Source organism: Colius striatus, chromosome 1, assembly GCF_028858725.1.
Source record: "Colius striatus isolate bColStr4 chromosome 1, bColStr4.1.hap1, whole genome shotgun sequence".
In the NCBI taxonomy this organism is placed as follows: Eukaryota; Metazoa; Chordata; class Aves; order Coliiformes; family Coliidae; genus Colius; species Colius striatus.
In genome coordinates, this window is record NC_084759.1 from 206122315 (window position 1) to 206141340 (window position 19026).

The following is a 19026-nucleotide window of genomic DNA, read 5'->3' on the forward strand; positions in this document are numbered from 1 at the left end:
AGGCAGGGCACAGCCCTTTAGGGCTCCATGGGCCTGTGGAGGGGCTCGAGGGGGCTCTGCCATGAAGTCTGGGCAAAGGGATCTGCCACAACACCGGGGCGGGGGGCTGCCACAAAGCCTGGGCAAGGGGCTGCCACAAAACCTGGGCAGGGGGCTGCCATGAAGCTTGGGCGAGGGGGCTGCCACAAAGCCTGGGCAGGGGGCTGCCATGAAGCTTGGGTGAGGGGGCTGCCACAAAGTCTGGGCAGGGGGGCTGCCACAAAACCTGGGCAAGGGGCTGCCACAAAACCTGGGCAGGGGGCTGCCACAAAACCTGGGTAGGGGGCTGCCACAAAACCTGGGCAAGGGGCTGCCACAAAGCCTGAGCAAGGGGCTGCCACAAAACCTAGGCAGGGGGCTGCCACAAAACCTGGGTAAGAGGTTGCCACAAAGCCTGGGCAATGGGCTGCCACAAAGCCTGGGCAAGGGGGTTGTCACAAAGCCTGGGCAGGGGGTGCCACAAAACCTAGGCAGGGGGCTGCCACAAAACCTGGGTAGGGGGCTGCCACAAAGCCTGAGCAAGGGGCTGCCACAAAGCCTGGGCAGGGGGCTGCCACAAAGCCTGGGCAAGGGGCTGCCACAAAGCCTGGGCAATGGGCTGCCACAAAACCTGGGTAGGGGGCTGCCACAAAGCCTGGGCAAGGGGTTGCCACAAAACCTGGGCAGGGGGCTGCCAGAAAGACTGGGCAAGGGGCTGCCACAAAGCCTGGGCAATGGGCTGCCACAAAAGCTGGGCAAGGGGCTGCCACAAAGCCTGGGCAAGGGGCTGCCATGAAGCTTGGGCGAGGGGGCTGCCACAAAGTCTGGGCAGGGGGCTGCCACAAAGTCTGAGCAGGGGGCTGCCACAAAGCGTGGGCAAGGGGTTGCCACAAAACCTGGGCAAGGGGCTGCCACAAAGCCTGGGCAAGGGGCTGTCACAAAGCCTGGGCAGGGGGCTGTCACAAAGCCTGGGCAAGGGGCTGCCACAAAGCCTGGGCAGGGGGGTTGTCACAAAGCCTGGGCAGGGGGCTGCCACAAAGCCTGGGCAGGGGGCTGCCATGAAGCTTGGGTGAGGGGGCTGCCACAAAGTCTGGGCAAGGGGCTGCCACAAAACCTGGGCAGGGGGCTGCCACAAAACCTGGGTAGGGGGCTGCCACAAAACCTGGGCAAGGGGCTGCCACAAAGCCTGAGCAAGGGGCTGCCACAAAACCTAGGCAGGGGGCTGCCACAAAACCTGGGTAAGAGGTTGCCACAAAGCCTGGGCAATGGGCTGCCACAAAGCCTGGGCAAGGGGGTTGTCACAAAGCCTGGGCAGGGGGTGCCACAAAACCTGGGTAGGGGGCTGCCACAAAGCCTGGGCAGGGGGCTGCCACAAAGCCTGGGCAAGGGGCTGCCACAAAGCCTGGGCAATGGGCTGCCACAAAACCTGGGTAGGGGGCTGCCACAAAGCCTGGGCAAGGGGCTGCCACAAAGCCTGGGCAAGGGGTTGCCACAAAACCTGGGCAGGGGGCTGCCAGAAAGCCTGGGCAAGGGGCTGCCACAAAGCCTGGGCAATGGGCTGCCACAAAAGCTGGGCAAGGGGCTGCCACAAAGCCTGGGCAAGGGGCTGCCATGAAGCTTGGGCGAGGGGGCTGCCACAAAGTCTGGGCAGGGGGCTGCCACAAAGTCTGGGCAAGGGGCTGTCACAAAGCCTGGGCAGGGGGCTGTCACAAAGCCTGGGCAGGGGGGTTGTCACAAAGCCTGGGCAGGGGGCTGCCACAAAGCCTGGGCAGGGGGCTGCCATGAAGCTTGGGTGAGGGGGCTGCCACAAAGTCTGGGCAGGGGGCTGCCACAAAACCTGGGCAAGGGGGTTGTCACAAAGCCTGGGCAGGGGGTGCAGCCCCTCAGGGATGCCTGTGGGCAGTGGGACAGCCTGCAGGGCACTGCAGGACTTAGGGGTGTGTGGTGTGGGGGTCTGGGTAATCCTGTTCTCAGGAAAGGCCCAGGACTGGACACACATGCCCTGGGAGGGGTGCTCTGAGCTTACCTAACAGCTCCTTTCGGTTGCTGTCTGAATTCACAGCGGTTCCACACAAGAGAGGAGCGTTCCCAGCGAGGGAGGCTGGCTGACATCACTGAACACTCTATTTACAGCTCCCTTCCTGGGAAGTATTTCAAGCCTTTGACATCAAGTGGGAGCACAGAAATCTCAGAGATGAAAGGCCACGACGTTCAGAAGGAGGGAACGAGAACATTTAACTCTGCAGGACAGCTGCAAGTGCCAAACCCTCGGTGCCAGGGCGGGAAGGGAGAGGAGGAGGAGCTGCAGGGGCAGGATGGGGTGTGCACAGGACGGGGCGAGGGGCAGCGGTGCTGTGCCAGGGCTGGGAGCGTGGCGAGGGTCTGCTGCTCCTGGGACACACAGGGGCGAGGGAAGCAGTGCTGGAGGACAGGAGGGGGGTTAAGAGAGGCACAGGATGGAGAAGGGGTGTCTCCTAGAAATGAGGGGGGTAGCTGCACATCTCTGCCAGGAGACTGCAGTGGGAAGAGCTGCTGGAGGCATGATGGAGCTGGGGGCTGCCTCCTGACACCCCGTGGGGTCATTTTTGGGTGCTGCCTGAGGGGGGCCAAGGGGGGCTGGAGGCAGCTGGTGCTGAGCCCCAGAGCAGCTCTGAGCAGAAGGCTGATGCCTGGCATGGGGAAGCTGCTGGAGATGCTGTCCCTGGTTGCCATTGAATGCTGGCAGTGCTCTGGATGTGCAGAGTCAGCACTTTTTAGGAAGATGAGGTGTGGTGTGCCTGGCTTCAGAAGGGTCTCCAAATGCAACTGGACTCGGTGTGTTGAGCACAGGAGCCTGTGGCTCCTGACTGAGCAGAGCCTGACAAGGGGCCACGTGTGAGCCGCTGGTCCCCAGGGAACGGCCGTAGCCAGCACGGGCACAGGCAGGAGACGTGAGACACGAGGGATGGAGCTCCAGGAACACTCCTCTGCCAGGACAGGGCACGTTTGTCCCCTGTGCCACAGCCTGAGACGCCTGTGACCCATCTCTGTGACCATCCAGCTAGAGAAACCTCTGCAAAAGGAGGGTTTCCCTCAGCTCAGAGCTCGCTGCTGCCCTGGCACCTCACTGCTGCCTGGCAGCCACCCACCACCAATGCTGCCGGGACCTGCTCAGGGGGGTTGGGGCTGTGGGAGCTGCTGTGTGGTCGCATCCTGAGAGGGGGGATGTGAGACCAGAGGTTTTGGGTCACTCCTGCTGTAGCTTCAAATTTCAGAGCCTTCTAAGAGTTTGCTCTCAAGGCTCAAGCTCCAATGTGAGAGGTTGCTGGTTTAGTTTAGCTCTCCAGGCCAGGGGGGATGTTGGAGCAAAGGTGAGGGGCAGCAGGGCCATGGGGGCCAGCACCAAGGCTGGGTGCTGGCAGGGCAGAGAGTGGCCTGGCACAGAGGACACACCAGGCAGTGCCAGGGAGGAGTCTGCACTGCTCAGGGAGTGTGACAGACACAGCTCTGGTGTGGGAGAGGGGATCTGCATCTCCTGAGGGGGATGAGGGGAGCTGGACAGGACTTGGGCTATCCTGGGGTCCCTCTGTTCCGAGGGGACTGGCTGGGCTCCAGGCAGGGCTGTGCACAGAGGACAACGAGGGCTGGGAGGGTCTGTGGGGCTGGGGCGCTGTGAGACACCCCCAGGCCAGCAGCCAGCAGCAGCCCCTGGCACTGGGAGGGTCTGTGGGGCTGGGGCACTGTGAGACAGCTCAAGGCCAGCAGCCAGCAGCAGCCCCTGGCACTGGGAGGGTCTGTGGGGCTGGGGCACTGTGAGACAGCCCCAGGCCAGCAGCCAGCAGCAGCCCCTGGCACTGAGAGGTGTGTGACCCACGGGAGGGACACGGGGCTGCAGCCCCCAGCTGTGTCCTGCTGAGACACCTCCCTGGGGCACCAGAGCTGGGGCTGAGCTCTGCCTCGGTGCTGGTGCTGCCACATCCTCCCTACAGCCCGTCACACAGCACCCTGGTGCCGGCTCCCGCTCGGCAGCGCCCGGCCAAGGCTCTAACACACAGGGCTGACAACGGCTGGAGGTCCCCTGGGACGGAAAGCGCTTAGAGGAACACACACTGGTGCTGGCTGTGCAGGAGCAAACGTGTGGAAGCGGGACCCAGGACTGAACGGAGCAGCTCAACGACAGCCATCGAGACAGGAGGGACACGACACGACACAGCGGGAGGCGGCCGGGAGGGGAGAAGCGGCGGCGTGAGCGGAGCAGCCGCGGGCAGACCCGGCCCGGCAGCGCCTCTCCCCGCCGGCCCAGGGGTCCCCACGGCTCCGGGACGCCCCCGGGCACAGCCAGCCCCCGGTGCCCACCCCCAAACGCCACCCCCGGCCCCGGCAGCCGCCGGCTCTTACCGTGCCGCGACCACCGGCGACTTCTTCCCGGGATCCAACGCGGAGCCGGCCGGTTCCTCCCCCAGGGACCGCGTGTCCTTGTTCAGCTGCTGTAGTCGGGAACTTAGCTCACTGATCACAGTTGGCTTGTCGTCGTCAGCCCCATGGACGGGCCTGCTCTCCATGGGGTCCCCCCATAGCTTGGACCTTCTCTGAAAGAGGTAGCGTGGCCGGCCAATGCTGGCAGACGCCAGAGTGGCCGCATGTTGCTGGGAGATGAGCTCGCTGTCCGAAGACTGCTTCAAAAGTGGGTCCCTGAAAGTAACTGGCCCCTTGCTGAGCTGGGACTTGAGTTTTGGCTTTGGAGGCACTGGTGGCTTCTCGAGTATAAAAGTTTGTCCATCCGCAAAGGAAGTGTAGGTGTCGGTGGGCTCCCCGCTCTCCGAGGACAACGTCGACATGCTGGAGACCGTCGAGATGGTGCTTGTGGTCTCCAGGTGATGGTCGCTTGAACTTCTGGTGTCCACCTCTTCCACTCCCGAGTCTGCAGCAGACTCTGGGGCTACGGGGGCGTCAGAGGGCTTCCCTGAGGGTGTTCCGCCGGCGGCAGAAGGTGCTACCGCTGCCGCCGGTACGGATGGCGTGCTGGGCGTAGCCAGGTGGCTGACCGGGGTGCCGGGGGTGGTCACCAGCACCCCGTTGGCAAACTCATCTGGTGGAGGCACCAGCCCAATCTTGGCCAGCTCCTCCCTGGTCTCTTCGTCGCTCGAAGACAACTGAGCCGGCGGGAGGGTGACGGCGTAGGGCTCCACTTCTTCCTCCGAGCTCCCCTGCCCCAGCGTCTTGTCAGAGGCCGGGCTGACCGGGGGCTTCGCCGCGGGGCTGGGCTGCGGCTCTGCCGCGGGGGCCTCGGCCGGCTCGGTGCACGCCTCGGGGACGGCCGCCTTCTCCTCTTTTACCTCGAGTCCGATCTCGTCTTGGCCATTGCTTGTGGCGTGAACCATGATGAGCCCGGCGGTCTTCTGCTGCGACGTATCCACTATGCTGATAATCATGGACTTCTTGTCTTCTTGTTTCTTCTCCTCCTTCCCGGGCGCTTCTGCCCTCGCCTCGGTGTCTTTCCTCAGCGTGGACGGGGTCCCCCACGGGCTCTTGGCGGGGGCCAGAGCCCCCGAGTCGGTTCCGACGGCCCCTTTGCCTCCGGGCGAGTACGCGGGGGACACCAAGCCCTCCAACTCCCCCCTCTCCGGTTCTTTGGTTTGGATGTCCACAAACAGGGGTGCTGCTCTGTCCGAGTCCGGGCTGTGGATCGGGGTGGGCGACCGGGACGGGACTTGACTGGAGAGGGCCCGTTCCCTTGCGGCCAGCGCAAGCGCCAGGGGCGAGTTCGGGTCCAGGGGCTTTCCCGTCAGGGGGTGGATGAAGGTTGAGGACGAGCTGCTGATTAATGGCTTTAAAGCTGAGACGGGGGAAGGCAGCAGCACGTCTCGGCTTCCCAAGAGCCGCTCGTCGATGGACCTGGACTGCTGCAGGGACGGCATGTCGCTGCTGGGGGGGCTGCCCTCGATGGCCCCGACCGACAGGAAGACGGTGGATTTCCGCCTCTCGTCCAGACGACGGTCTCTGTCCTTCATGACCCCGGCGATGGCGGTGGCGAAGGGGATGCTCGTTGCTTCCACCTGAGCGATGCCGGCGTGGTGCTGATACTCCACCCCGCTCAGGCGATGGCTCCTGCGCGTGGGGGACGGCTCCCTGGTGAAGCCCCCCGTGATGGCCAGCGCCGCTCTCTCCTGAGCGTCCTCCACTTGCAGCTGCTTCACCAGGGGGCTCTTCTTCCTCTGCGGCTTGGTGGGAGCGAACAGGCTGACGTTGAACTGGCCCATGTTGGCGTAGGGGTTGTCGATCACCCTCCCCTTCCTCTTCAGCTTCTCCGGAGGGGTCGCGGACGGGCCGGGCCGGGGGATCTCCGTGGGCTCCACGGGAAGGTGGGAGGAGTCCTGCAGGATTATCATGGAGCGGGCCCTCTTCTGCCTTTCGGGGTAAGGGATGGAAGTCCTGGCCTGGTCGTACATCTCGGCCGCGCTGATGACCTGCGGCAGCCCGTGCAGCTTCGCCTCCAGGCTCGGCTTAAAGCTCGACCTTATGGTGTCGTAGGCTCTTCCCGGGGGCGGAGGGGGCGAGAAGGATGGAGGGGGGCCTGTGTCGAAGTAATATGGAGAAGGAGGCGGGGGAGGGGCTGTTTGGGGCGGGGGTGGAATCCCGTGTCCTTCCCTAACGGTGTCTTGCATCGACGTGCTCCGGGGAAACTTCCCGTCCAGCAAAGAAGCTGCGAGTTTCTCGTCTTCACCTGGGAAACAACAGCAGCGGCAACGTCAGCGAGGACGTGTGCGGAGACCCCGGGGCACGGCAGCCAGCACTGACTGCATATGCCACGTCCCTTCCCTCCCTCCGCCTCCACCTCCACGCCTCGGCTTCCGTTTGCTTGGTGCAAGCGTCTGCAAGTTTGGCCCTTTGCTCCCGTGCCCTTGGCACAGGGGGATGGGCACCGACCCCCACAGCGTCTCCCATCGCTTTAAATCCCTCAGACAGCCGTGCCCAGCACCTTCCAACCAGGCTGAACCCTCCCCAGAGCGCGGCGGCGCTGGCAGAACCCGACACTCGCCCCGTTGGGTGACGCCAAACGCGGCAGACGGCTGGGTGCGACCGGGCTGAGCCACGGCTCCTGTCACACCTCCCCTTCCCCCCGAGGGGCTGCACATGCTGCAGCGTGCCAGGCTCAGCTCGGCACCAGGGAACGGCACGAGCGGCAGCTACGCGTCTCGGGAGCTGCGAGTTCCCAAGGAAGCCACATTCTGCTGTTTGTGCTGTTAACTTACAGCCAGGGTGTGCAGCCAGACAATCCCAGAGGCACAGCGTGGTGGGGTGTGCAGAGCCCTGCAGAGCTGCTGCAGCCCCAGCCCCTGCTCCAGCAGCTGCCCCTGGCTCAGGGGGCACAGGAATGTGTCCAGCTGGGGTTGGGAACCTTGAGCAGGAGCCTCCACACCCTCCCTGGGCAGCCTGGGCCAGGGCTCCCTCCCCTCAGCACCAAAGGACTTGCTCCTCCTGGGCCAGGGGCACTGCCTGTGTGCCAGCCTGTGCCCACTGCCCCTTGGGCTGCCACTGCCCAGCACACACCAAACCCTGGCCCCAGCCTCCTGACACCCACCCTGCAGGGACTGAGCAGCACTGAGGAGATGCCCCTGAGCTCAGGCTTCTGTTGCCCGGGCTCTGCAGCCCCAGGGCTCTGATCTCACAGCTGAGCCTGCTTGGAGCTGGAGGCTGGACTAGAGACCTCCTCCTTCCAACCTCAATTATCCTTTGACCCTATGGCAGAGACCTCATCCTAGTTCTGGTTCCTGAGCTGACCATCGCCACAGCCCTGCTCCTCAGAACAGCAGGGACACTGCAACCTGCTCCCTGGGAGAGCAAATGGCTGCTATTCCTCAGCAAGGAAGGCAACACTCGGGAGAGATCACCCAGGGAGAAGTGGGAGGAAGGCAAATTCTTGCAGGCTTTCCCTTTGCTACCTGCAGCTCACCATCCTGATACAGCCCCTCTGCTCCCTGGCTTTTGGGCCCCTCTCTACAAGGACATGGAGGTGCTGGAGAGGATCCAGGGGCAGGTACCAAGCTGGGAAAGGGTTTGGAGCACATCTCAGATGAGGAAGGGCTGAGGGGTCTGGGGCTGTTGAGCCTGGAGAAAAGAAGGCTCAGGGGAGACCTTCTCACTCTCTACCTGAAGGGAAGCTGCAGCCAGATGGGGGTGGGTCTGTTCTCCCCAGTAACAAGCAAGAGAACAAGAGGAAAAGGCCTCAAAGTTGCACCAGGGGAGGTTGAGGCTGGATGTGAGGAGGAATTTCTTTGCTGACAGGGTTGTGAGGCCTTGGAAGGAGCTGCCCAGGGAGCTGCTGGAGTCACCGTCCCTGGAGGGGTTTCAGAGCTGGGTGGGTTCTGCATTGAGGGCAATGGGCTGGTGGGTGCTGGGCTGAGACAGAGGCTGCACTCCATGGGCTGGAAGGGCTGTGCCAGCTGAAACCATCCTGTGATTCAATGACCCAGCATGTTCAGCACTCTGAGATGGACAAACAGCTGCAGCCACTTACTCACCCTCTCCTCTCCTCTCCTCTCCTCTCCTCTCCTCTCCTCTCCTCTCCTCTCCTCTCCTCTCCTCTCCTCTCCTCTCCTCTCCTCTCCTCTCCTCTCCATGCAGCCTGCTCACTCTCTGCTCACTCCCTGCTGATGCCTGGATGCTGCCCTTCCCCATCTCTCCTCCTCACAGCCCAGAGGCAGCTCCAGCCCAGGAGGCAGCCTGTGAGAAGTCCTGAGCTGCTGCAGCCCTCCAACGCTCTGCAGCTCCCCACAGCTGCTCTTCAGGAGCTGCCTGACTCAGACACCTTTGTGCTTGGACTTTCTTCTCCCAGACACTTGGCTGTGCAGGATTGCCTCCTTTTCTGTCCTTTGAAACTCCACCAGTTTAACTCGATGCCCATTTGCTCTGCAAAGGCCTTTTACAAGGCTCCCTTTGAATTCTGTTGTTGTGTTCTCTCACTCAGACCTCTCACCACCCTGTTCCTACTGTGCCTGAGCTGTGTGAAAGGACAGAAAGGAATTCCTCACTGATGGTTCAGTGTGATCACACAGGCAAAATGAAAGCTCCCCCTCAACAGGGAGAGGCATCTGCTTGTAGTTAAGCTTGAGAACAATCATTGCTGTGTCTTATTTACTGTCTACACAGAGCACAGTTCTGCTCAGGGAGTCCCTCAAGGTGAACAAAGGCAAGCAGCAAACCCTTGGGAGCTGGTTTGTGATGTCTTGATCAAATACTGAGCTTCTGAATTGCCTTCACGCCCTGCAGAGCTGGCTGGAGCCTGCCCAGAGCCCTGCAGAGACCACCCAGCAGACAGGAATCCCCCTGCAAGGCAGTGCTGGGGGCAAGGGTCCTCCCAAAAGCTGAGGGACCAGCCATAAGAAACCACCCTGGCAGCTCCTCACTTGAAATGGAGAGGAGAGGAGTTTATCTACAATGCTGGCACTGAAAGCACAGCTCCCCTTTACCCAACTCCCCTCCTACTGATACATCTCCCCTTCCATCCTGACACTGGCCTGTTGGCACATGCCAAGGGCAGCCCCAAGACTCCTGCAGCCCTTGCAGCCCTTCACCCAACTCAGAGGTACCCAAGAAAGAGCAGAGGGCTCTCCACCAACAGACCAGGCAACCATAGGAAAAGGCTCTGGGGAGGAGCCTCAGCCAGACTCTACTGCTCAGCACAACACAGGCGATGGCAGCTCCCCCATGGCTGTGAGCCCTGAGCTGCCCTGTGCCTCCATCCCTGTGTCACCCCTGACCTGCCCTGTGCCTCCATCCCTGTGTCACCCCTGACCTGCCCTGTGCCTCCATCCCTCAGTGTCACCCCTGACCTGCCCTGTGCCTCCATCCCTGTGTCACCCCTGACCTGCCCTGTGCCTCCATCCCTGTGTCACCCCTGAGCTGCCCTGTGCCTCCATCCCTCAGTGTCACCCCTGAGCTGCCCTGTGCCTCCATCCCTGTGTCACCCCAGCAGAGCCCTGAGCTGCCCTGTGCCTCCATCCCTCAGTGTCACCTCTGTGTGCCCTGAGCTGCCCTGTGCCTCCATCCCTCAAGTGTCACCCCTGAGCTGCCCTGTGCCTCCATCCCTCAGTGTCACCCCAGCAGAGCCCTGAGCTGTGTCTCTACCACACAACGATGGGGCTGCCAGAGCAACATGAAAGCTGGAGAGCTACTCCAGGGTCTCAGGGATGGTGGAGGAGGGAATGAACCTGTGAACCTGTCAGAAATGCCACGAGCCTCTGCGTGCTGCCCACCAGTATGACCTTACTGGCATGGTGGGATAGCTCCTATGGCTGGAATGGAAGGGTCCAGGTGCTTTGGGATGCACAGACAGGGGACAGGAGGAGGGGGTGGCACCCTCTGAGTCAGTGGAGCACATGGAGCTGTGCCTGGGCATGGGTGAAGAGCTGATTGAGAGCTTATGGGTCAGGATTACTGGGGGAGGGCTTCAAGAGAGCAGACTTTGTCCTCTTCAGGGTCCTGCTCTGGAGGGAAGAGGGACCCAAGAAAGCTGGTTAATATCACAGGATCAACCTGCTCCAGGCTCAGGAGAGATGCACCCCAAGACAGAAACGCCAGGAGGCTGCTGGGATGAACCAGAGGCTCCTGGACAACCTCCAACACCAAAAGGAATCCTGCAGAGGGTGGAGGCAAGAAAAGCACCCAGAGGGAGGTCAGTGGTAACAGGAGGACTGGGGAGACACGGGCCCTGTGGGAGGAAAGGGGAGCCCTGGTTGCCTGGGACGTGGAGCAGGCTGAGGCAGTGACCCAGCAGCTCTGCTGTCTCAGTCTGTCCCAGCCCAGCTCAGCCACAGAGCCCGAGTCACCCAGGGCTGGCAGAGGGAAGAGCCACAGGCTGCAGGGCAGGAGCAGCTCTGAGACCATCTGAGGAACCTGAAGGTGCACAAGTCCTGGGGAGCTGATGAGATGCCCCTGGGGCTCCTGAGGGAACTGGCAGATGGAGAGACTAAGCCACTGCCCATCATCCTTGGGAAGCTGTGGCAGTTTGCTTCAGCCTGGAGAAGGCTCTGGGGGCACCTGAGAGCAGCCTCCAGGCTCTGAGCAGGCTGACAAAAAGCCAGAGAGGGATGTTGTACAAGAGCCTGGAGGGACAGGACAAGGGCTGATGGCTCCAACTGACAGAGGGGAGATTCAGGTGAGATGTGAGGAAGAAGCTGCTCCCTGTGAGGTGCTGAGCCCTGGCACAGGCTGCCCAGAGAGGCTGTGGCTGCCCCAGCCCTGGCAGTGCCCAGGGGCAGGTTGGATGGGGCTGGGAGCAGCCTGGGCTGGGGGAAGGTGTCTCTGCCCATGGCAGGGGTTGGAATGAGATGAGCTTTCAGGTCTCTTCCCACTCAAACCCTCCTGTGACCCTGTAACTGGAAGATTAAACTTCAATGACAAGGAAGCAGAAGGGTCCTTTTGCTAACTGCAGCCTCTCTGTTCCCTGCCAACAGCACACACTGTGCCCTGGCCGTGCTGTGACACGTGTGCTTCCCACACAGAGCACCAAGACATCACCAGGATCAAAACACAGATGTTGGCACACACAGGAGTAAAGACCTTGGGTCGAGCCTCCAGCGACCAGGAAGGAGCAGCAAAGAATTCTGTCTCCCAGCACCTGGAGTAACTGGTCAGAGATGAGAATCATGCCCTGGTGCATGCCCACTGTGCAACCTGGCAGTGCCCCAGGCCTCGGGGCAGCCTCTCTCTGCAACCCTCAGCAGTGCTGAGCTCTGAGGAAAACACAAAACCCCTCCATAAAGCTTTTGAGCCTGTTGCCATAACAGCCTAAATCCCTGTGAGAATCTCCCTCTGGGCTTCAGTTTGTGCTGGCTAAGGACGTGGCTCTGTCCAGAGCACACCCCAGCATGCCCAACAAGCATGCCCATTCCTCCCTCAGTGCAGGGCTGGCAGAGCAGCTCCCAGAGCCACCTCTGAGCTGGAGCACGAAGGTGCCAAGTGCTGCAGTGGGTGAGCACCACCACCCCCCACCAGGCAATGGCAGAGTGGGTGGGAGGAGGAGGAGGAGGAGGAGGAGGAGGAAAGCCCCCTGCCCTCCCCCTCCAGAGAGCTGGGAGGCATCAGTGCTGTCCTGGCTGCCACAGCACCAAGCTGAAGTCACAGCCTGAGAACTCAGGAGAGGGGAAGGTGCTGGGAGCTCAGGGCAGGATGGTGCTGGAAGGGGACAGGGGGTGCCAACCACGGGGCCAGAGCTGCCCCTGCCCTGCCAGACCTTGGTGCAGCCCAGTGAGGCTGCACAGTCCCCCTGAGCTGGCAGAGCAGGAGCCTGGTGTCTTCGACATCGCTTCAGTCCTGCCTCATCTCCTCAGCAGTGACAACACATCACTGAGCCACAGCTGCCACCCTGTTCCTCCCTGACACAGGGGGACACACACAGCCCCCCTCAGTCCTTCCTGGCCAAAACCAAGGGCCACTTCATGTGGAACTGTCTTCAGTGGGCACTGTGAGGGTGCTGCAGGCGTCCCAGTGTTTGTCACTTCTGATGCTGGAGCAGATGGCACAGTAGCTATCTTGGATGCCTGACAGAGATTCTGTTTCCCACCAGCCTCCCCACTGCAATGCACTCCTTTCCTTCAGATTTCTGTACATTTATTGCATCCTGCTTGCTTTGCAGCCAGGCCAGGGTTAACTACCTTTGCCTCCAGAGACTTTCAGATGCAGGCACGGAAAGCTCCCACCTTGTCACCAGCCCCTGGGAACCCAACCAGCTGTGTGAGGTGCAGATGCCTGAGAGCCTTTCTCCCCCAACAAAAGCCCCAAACCACCCAACCCCTGCCTCTTTTCATCTAGTTCCTTGCTTTTAGTAGTGATTCTGTGCCATGAAGCCAACTGCTGGTGCAGTGTGTGAGCCTGTCACTGTGGGTGTGAGATGACAGCTCGGGGAGGACTAAAACAGGCCAGTTCCAACCCCATTGCTGCCAGTTGGGCTGTTTGCTATTTTAGCTTATCTGGAATCCCACAGAAATTAGCCTGTTCCTCAGAGGTTTTTCACTGCTTTTGGTGTGCAGTGTGGCAGGTAAAACTGGGAAGAAGCAGCTGCTGTCCCCAGCTGGGCAGGAGTCGTTGCAGGGACCCGTCCCTCCTGAGCCGGTGGGACAAGAGCTGCGTGTGGTTTGTGACCGGGTTCATCGCTGGCTCGTGCTTGGATGCTGTGCCCGTGACAGCTCAGCACAGGCCATCTCCAGGGCTGCTTTTAATCCTCCCTGAGGCAGCTGACAGTTGGTGTTGCCAGTGCCTGGCACGTGGGGCTGCAGGAGCCTGAGCAAGGGCTGGAGTCGCAGCGCTCCGGGTGATGAACAAAGACAATGTACCTGGGATGTGACACTCCATGCTCATGAGCACATCAACCCTGCCCACGCTCCAACGAGCCTCACAGCTCATACACCCTGCAAGCTTGGAAACCCTCCTCTCTGCACACTGAGGTCCTCAACAGGAGCCCTGCACGAGGAGCTGCAGGGTGAGTGTGGCTTCCCGAGCCACCGACCCTGCCCTCAGCAGCCCAAAGCAGCTCCTTACTGGCAAGTAGTTCATGTCTAATGAACACTTCTCCAGTTTGTGATGTTGCTGGTGAAGAATCTCCTTCTCAGGAGGTTTCCAACCCCAGCTGGACATGTTCCTGTGCCCCCTGAGCCAGGGGCAGCTGCTGGAGCAGGGGCTGGGGCTGCAGCAGCTCTGCAGGGCCCTGCACACCCCAGCACTCTATGACTCTATTTCATACAATAAGTCCCTTCTAATATGATTTCCAGCTGCTTGTGGCTTGATTGAGCCTTGAACACCAGCTTAGGAGCCTTTTCACAGACACCCACGACACAGTTTGCCCTCCAGACACCCCTGTCCAGCTGCCAGGTCAGCACACAGCTCAGCTCCTCACAGCCGCTGGGCGCTCCTGCTGGACTCCCCCCACGTGGGATGAATCCTGTTAGCAGTGCCTTCTTCCCCTCTGTCACTGCAGAGGGTTCCTGGGCACGTCACTGGGGATGGGCACTTGTGAGTGATTAGGGCTGGATGAGATGAATCCCATCTGCTGCTGCTCACTTGTTCCTTCCTGACAGCCTGAGCTGGTCACCCCCACTCCAGCAAGTCCCTGGGTCAGCGCTGTGGTGAGCCCAGGCCCCGAGGCAGGCAGCTCTGCTCCTTTACTCCCAACCAGATTAACACTACTGCAACATATGAGTGACTCATTAATTGCTTCCAACACTGCACCTCATCGTCTGCTCAGCCCAGGTCCCGTCCCAGCTCCTCAGAGTCGGTGGAGCAGGACAGCAGGGTGACCAGCACGCTGTGTCAGGACCTGGGCAGGCCTTTAAACACCTGGTTTGCTTTGCAGATCAGCCACACACACATGTGGTTATCTCCAGCCATCTCCTGCCCTCAGCCAGTGCCAGGTACCAGCTGCTCCCCTACAACAGGAGCAGAGGGGTGACTGCACAGCAGTTCTGGGGCTCTGTACCTCCTGCAGCACTGAGCTCTGGAAGCACGTTCTGAATACCAGCCCTTGCATTTGTCACCTGATTTTCCCATTCTTGCTCAGCCTGTGCTGCTCTTGGCTGTAGCTCCAAGCAGAATTCACTGTCTCTTCACTTGCTCTGTGTGTTTAACACACATCTGTTTTGGCATCACCATTACTACCAAATGATGCCTTGGGGTTACTTTAAATTCACTTGAAAATCCCTTTGACTTGCCACACAGCATATCACCCTTGCCTCTGCCTCCTTTCCTCCTGCCTCCCCATGGGAGCTCCAGCCTGCACAGCTCTCAGACCTCACAAACACCTCAGCTTGCTGTTACCACCCCCATGGACACAGTGCCACACAAACCAGGGGAAGGGAAGGAGCTCCCCAGGCTGTGCCTGTGCCACACAAACCAGGGGAAGGGAAGGAGCTGCCAAGGCTGTGCCTGTGCCACACAAACCAGGGGAAGGGAAGGAGCTCCCCAGGCTGTGCCTGTGCCACCAGCCCCTGCTGCCTCGCTTCCCACCCCCTTCCTCCAGCACAGCCTTGGCTTCAGTCGTACCACAAACCTTTTGGGACAGGCTCTGAGGTGGGGGTGCAGCCCCCCAGCCCAGTGCCTGTTCCAGACCCCATCCTGTTTTCCCCCAGGATGAATGCAGTTGTTACCTGCTCCATTGTCTCCCCCTGTGCCAGCTCACGCTCTTACGCTCAGCCACCCACGTGTTGCGTGCGCTGCAGTCACAGCTGCTACACAGGCAGACAGAACCCACCCCAGACCCTCTTCTGCCAGCACACAGTGTGCAGAAACTCCCCTCCCCTGGCACTGATTAAGGAGACAGAGAGCAAAGGGCGTCTGCTCCGAGCAGGCCCAGGGGCAGAGCCAGACCCGGCCGCCCAGGACACACACAGCCCCCAGAGCAGAAACGCCACTGCAACCCCTCCTCAGAGACCTCCAGCCACAAGCCAGCAGGGAGGGCTGGGTGCTGCCTGCTGGCACCGAGCCCCAGGGCCACGGCCTCTCCTCCCTCAGCGGCGTTTCCCCTGCTTTGCCTTACCTACAGACTTGGTCCGTGGGATTCCTTTGCGCAGGGACACGTGGGGCTTGTCGGCGCCCGCCAGGACCCCCGAGTGCGTGGCCATGCCCTGGCGCTCGAACAGCGACTGCAAGAGAGAGCACACACCTCACCCTGGGCACCAGGACACGGGGGCTCAGCTCAGCACCCACAGCCCCTGCCTCACCTCAGCCTTGCCCGGCCCCGTCGCAGCCCCAGAGGGGAGGAGTCCCCGGGGATGAGGATGAGGACGGGCCCCTTCCTCCCCTCTGCCTCCAGCCATGCAGCTGCCACGCTGCCCCATCCCTGCGGCTCCAGAACCTGTGCTACTGCCCTCTGAAGCGTCAGCCCTCCCTCCCTCCCTCTCTGCTCCTTGCCGCCCTCTCCCCTGCCGCTTTCCCCGCTGCCTGCCCTCTCCCCGCCGGCTCCCAGGCTCTCTGTGCCCAGGGAGGGGTGGCACAGCGACGCTGACTCCAGCAGCAGCCTTCCTCCCGTGGGAAGGCTTCGCTCAGGCCAGTCTCTGCTCAGAAGCTGCCTGTCCCATTTTACCTCCTGCTCCAGAAGCTGCCTCCCACTGCCTGCAGCACTTTCACAATCCAGACAGCCTGGAGCTGGCAGCCCCACTCCTACTCCATCCATGCTTCCCTTCAGAGACGCCGTTTTTCTCTTCCCTCATTCCCCCCAGTTCCCAGCTTCGCCTTCAGGAAGCTGCAGCCAGGCTGAGCTCTGCAGCTCAGCTTTCCACCCTCCTTCAGAGCTGCTCTTACCCCGTGGCAAACCCGGCCAGCGACCCGGCTCAGCCTCCCCACACCCGTCCTCCGTGTCTCCACCTCCCCACAGACGCTCTCCCCTGGGGAGTCGGTGCCCCAGCCCGTGCCCCAGCGCCGTGTGCCCTCCCCTGTGCCCTCCCCTGTGCCCCCGCCAGCCCTGCTCTCTCACACTGATCTCTGCTGGCGTGATGCGCCGGCTCGTCGGTCGTTGCTTCACAGTGGCTGCGCGAGAATCCGCCTCGACAAGGTCTGCTCTGAGCACCGGCTCTGCTGCTGCCAAGATCTCATCCAGCTTCTCTGCAAATCCAAACAGAAGCAGCCAGGGCTGAGCAAAGCCCGTGCTGCTGGGCAGCTCCCCCGTGACAGCCCGGCCCTGCTGCCTGGTGACACCGGGTGACCCGTCCCGTCCTGCAGCAGCTCCTGGGCCTGTCTGCAGAGACAGGGAGCAGCTGCCCAGATGCCTCCTAACAAAGGCTTTGGAGGCGTTTCTGGAGCTGCCCACCCACCCACCACAGTGCCCAAGCAGGCACCGGGCAGGCTCAGCCGGGGCACCTGCACCCGCCCGCCTGGCAGCACCGTGCCGAGCTCAGCCCGGGCGCCCCGAGCGGCCTGTGCCCATGGACGGGCTGTTCCCAGCTGCCCCACGCCTGCAGGAACGCTCCAGCCTCCTGCTCAAAGAGGGAATTTGTGCACAGGTCTGGTTTTGGTACTGAGCAGGAGACCAAAGCCCCTGCCTGGGTGAAGGGGGCTGCAGGCAGCGGCTGCGTTACGGCAGGGAAGGGAACCCCAGGCAATGCAGAACTCCACAGGACTCACTCTGGCTCCAGCACAGCCAGTGCCACTCCAGAAGCTGTTTTGGGACAAACTGGGATGTTTCCTCCCCAATTGGACTTCAAGTGCCCCAATGGCCCTGACGAAAGTGACCTGTCCCCACACCCCTGTGTGTCCGTGGGGCCGGGAGCTCGGGGCAGGAGCAAGCCGGGGGTGTCAGTGCCCACCTGGGCATTGCATCTGCGGAGCCACCAAGGGCCTGACCCACACACCCACTCCCAGGCCTGGCCTTGGACCTGTCTCATCACTACAGCCCTGCCTGACGAGCTGGACTTGTGCTGAAGGTGAGAGACCCCATCTGCCTGGCCCAAGGTCCAGTGCTGGGCTGCCCAGCTGCAGAGAGCCAGGGAAGGGCTGCAGAGAGGCCAGTGCAGGGCTGCTGAGATGCTGAGGGGCTGCAAGATGTGTGTGAGGAGGAAAGGCTGCAGCCCTGGGGCTGCTGAGCCTGGGGAACAGAAGCCTGAGCTCAGGGGGGTCTCATTAGGCCAGGGTGGGTGTCAGGAGGCTCCTTCTCAAGGTTCCCAACCCCAGCTGGACACGTTCCTGTGCCCCCTGAGCCAGGGGAGCTGGAGCAGGGGCTGGGGCAGCTCTGCAGGGCTCTGCCAGCCCCAGCGTGCTGGGACTCTGACTCTGTGAAGGTGCTCAGGGCAGTGGGGCTGGTCAGGCAGCTCACCTGTGCTTTGGGAGCTGTCAGCCCTTACTGCTCCCCCACCTCTGAGCAGCCCTGTCTGTGGTGCCTACACCAGCCAGGCCAGGCCCCTCGGACATGGGCACAGCCCCTTGGACTCAGCACCAGCCTCATCTGCCACTGGGATTTCTGTCTGGGGCTGTAAAGGCTCCTGACACCCAGGACACGCTGTCACCACTGCTCAGCCCTCACAGGGTCCCTGCTCCTACAGCTCCCTGGGCTGAGTCTGTCAGCCCAGTGTCAAATGCTGTCAGCTGGCCCCTGAGGCTGCCCTCATGCTGCTGTGCTGGAGCTCTGGCCTTCAGCAAGGCTGGATGCCTCTGCCTCCAGGGCACAACCAATGCTGTGTCCCAGCACACGAGTGCTGCTGGTCCCACGGGGCTGACACGCTCTGCCTGTGCTCAGGGGAGGTTTGGCTGGGCTCCTTCCAGCCTGGCTGTGGAACTGGGGACTGTGGAATGTCACTGCTGTGGTGTGGGAGCTGCTGGTGCCCAGGAGCTGAGCGACCTGGAGTGCTGTGACCATTCCTGCAAAGCCCCTGGGGGGCTGCTGTGGTGGGACCCACCTCTGGCTCCAGCACCTCTGCACACCGTGGCCATGGCAGCTCTGTGGGGCACTTGGTAAGCCATTCCTCACCTACAGGGACTAAAGATGAGTCCCCAGCATTGCAGAAGCCCAGTCTGTGCAGGACTGAGCCCTACACGAGCACTGATGCTCTGAGGCCAGCACCTTGGTGCTCAGCAGCCATCAAGCTTGGACTAAGGACCTGCACGTGCTCCAAGGCCAGCTCCTGGATTTGCTCAACACAGCCCTGCAGCAGCCACACCTCCTTGTCTTTGGGGGACGTCATGGTCCCTCCTCCCCACTGCTGTGTGACCCCACACTGAGCTCACTGTTCATCCTGCTCAGAGGGGAGCTGGCTCATCCCCCACAGCCAGATGCTGCTGAGTGACTGCAGGGACCCCCAGCAGCCCAGGCCAAAGGCTGGAACCCTGCCTCTGCCTCAGCAGCAGCTCTGGAACCTGGGTTAGTGTGGGGAGCCCAGTGCCAGGGTAACAGTGATGCTCAGCCCTCTCCCCTTGTCTCTGTCTCCAGCTTTACTCTCCCTTCCATCTCTCAGTGTCTCCACAGTGCAGGCCAAGTCCCTCTGCAGGAGATGGAGGAGGGCTGTGGAGTGGGTCCTGTCTGCCTCTGGGCTGCTGTGGTGGGAGATG

The 19026-nt window shown here is 61.8% G+C and overlaps 1 protein-coding gene across 8 annotated transcripts in view; it reads right to left on the reverse strand.

Annotated features, from left to right (window-relative positions):
* Positions 1 to 19026, reverse strand: part of SHANK3 (SH3 and multiple ankyrin repeat domains 3) — a 364468-nt gene that overhangs the window by 19799 nt on the left and 325643 nt on the right. For 7 of the 8 annotated variants that reach the window (XM_062020288.1, XM_062020289.1, XM_062020290.1 and 4 more), the window contains exons 20-22: positions 16463 to 16590; positions 15527 to 15632; positions 4396 to 6721 (exon numbers count right to left, since the gene is read on the reverse strand). In XM_062020288.1, the coding sequence (XP_061876272.1) occupies positions 4396 to 6721; positions 15527 to 15632; positions 16463 to 16590 (2560 nt within the window). Of the gene's footprint in view, positions 2160 to 4395; positions 6722 to 15526; positions 15633 to 16462; positions 16591 to 19026 lie in introns of all 8 variants that reach the window. The other variant, XM_062020292.1, reaches the window with a different exon arrangement.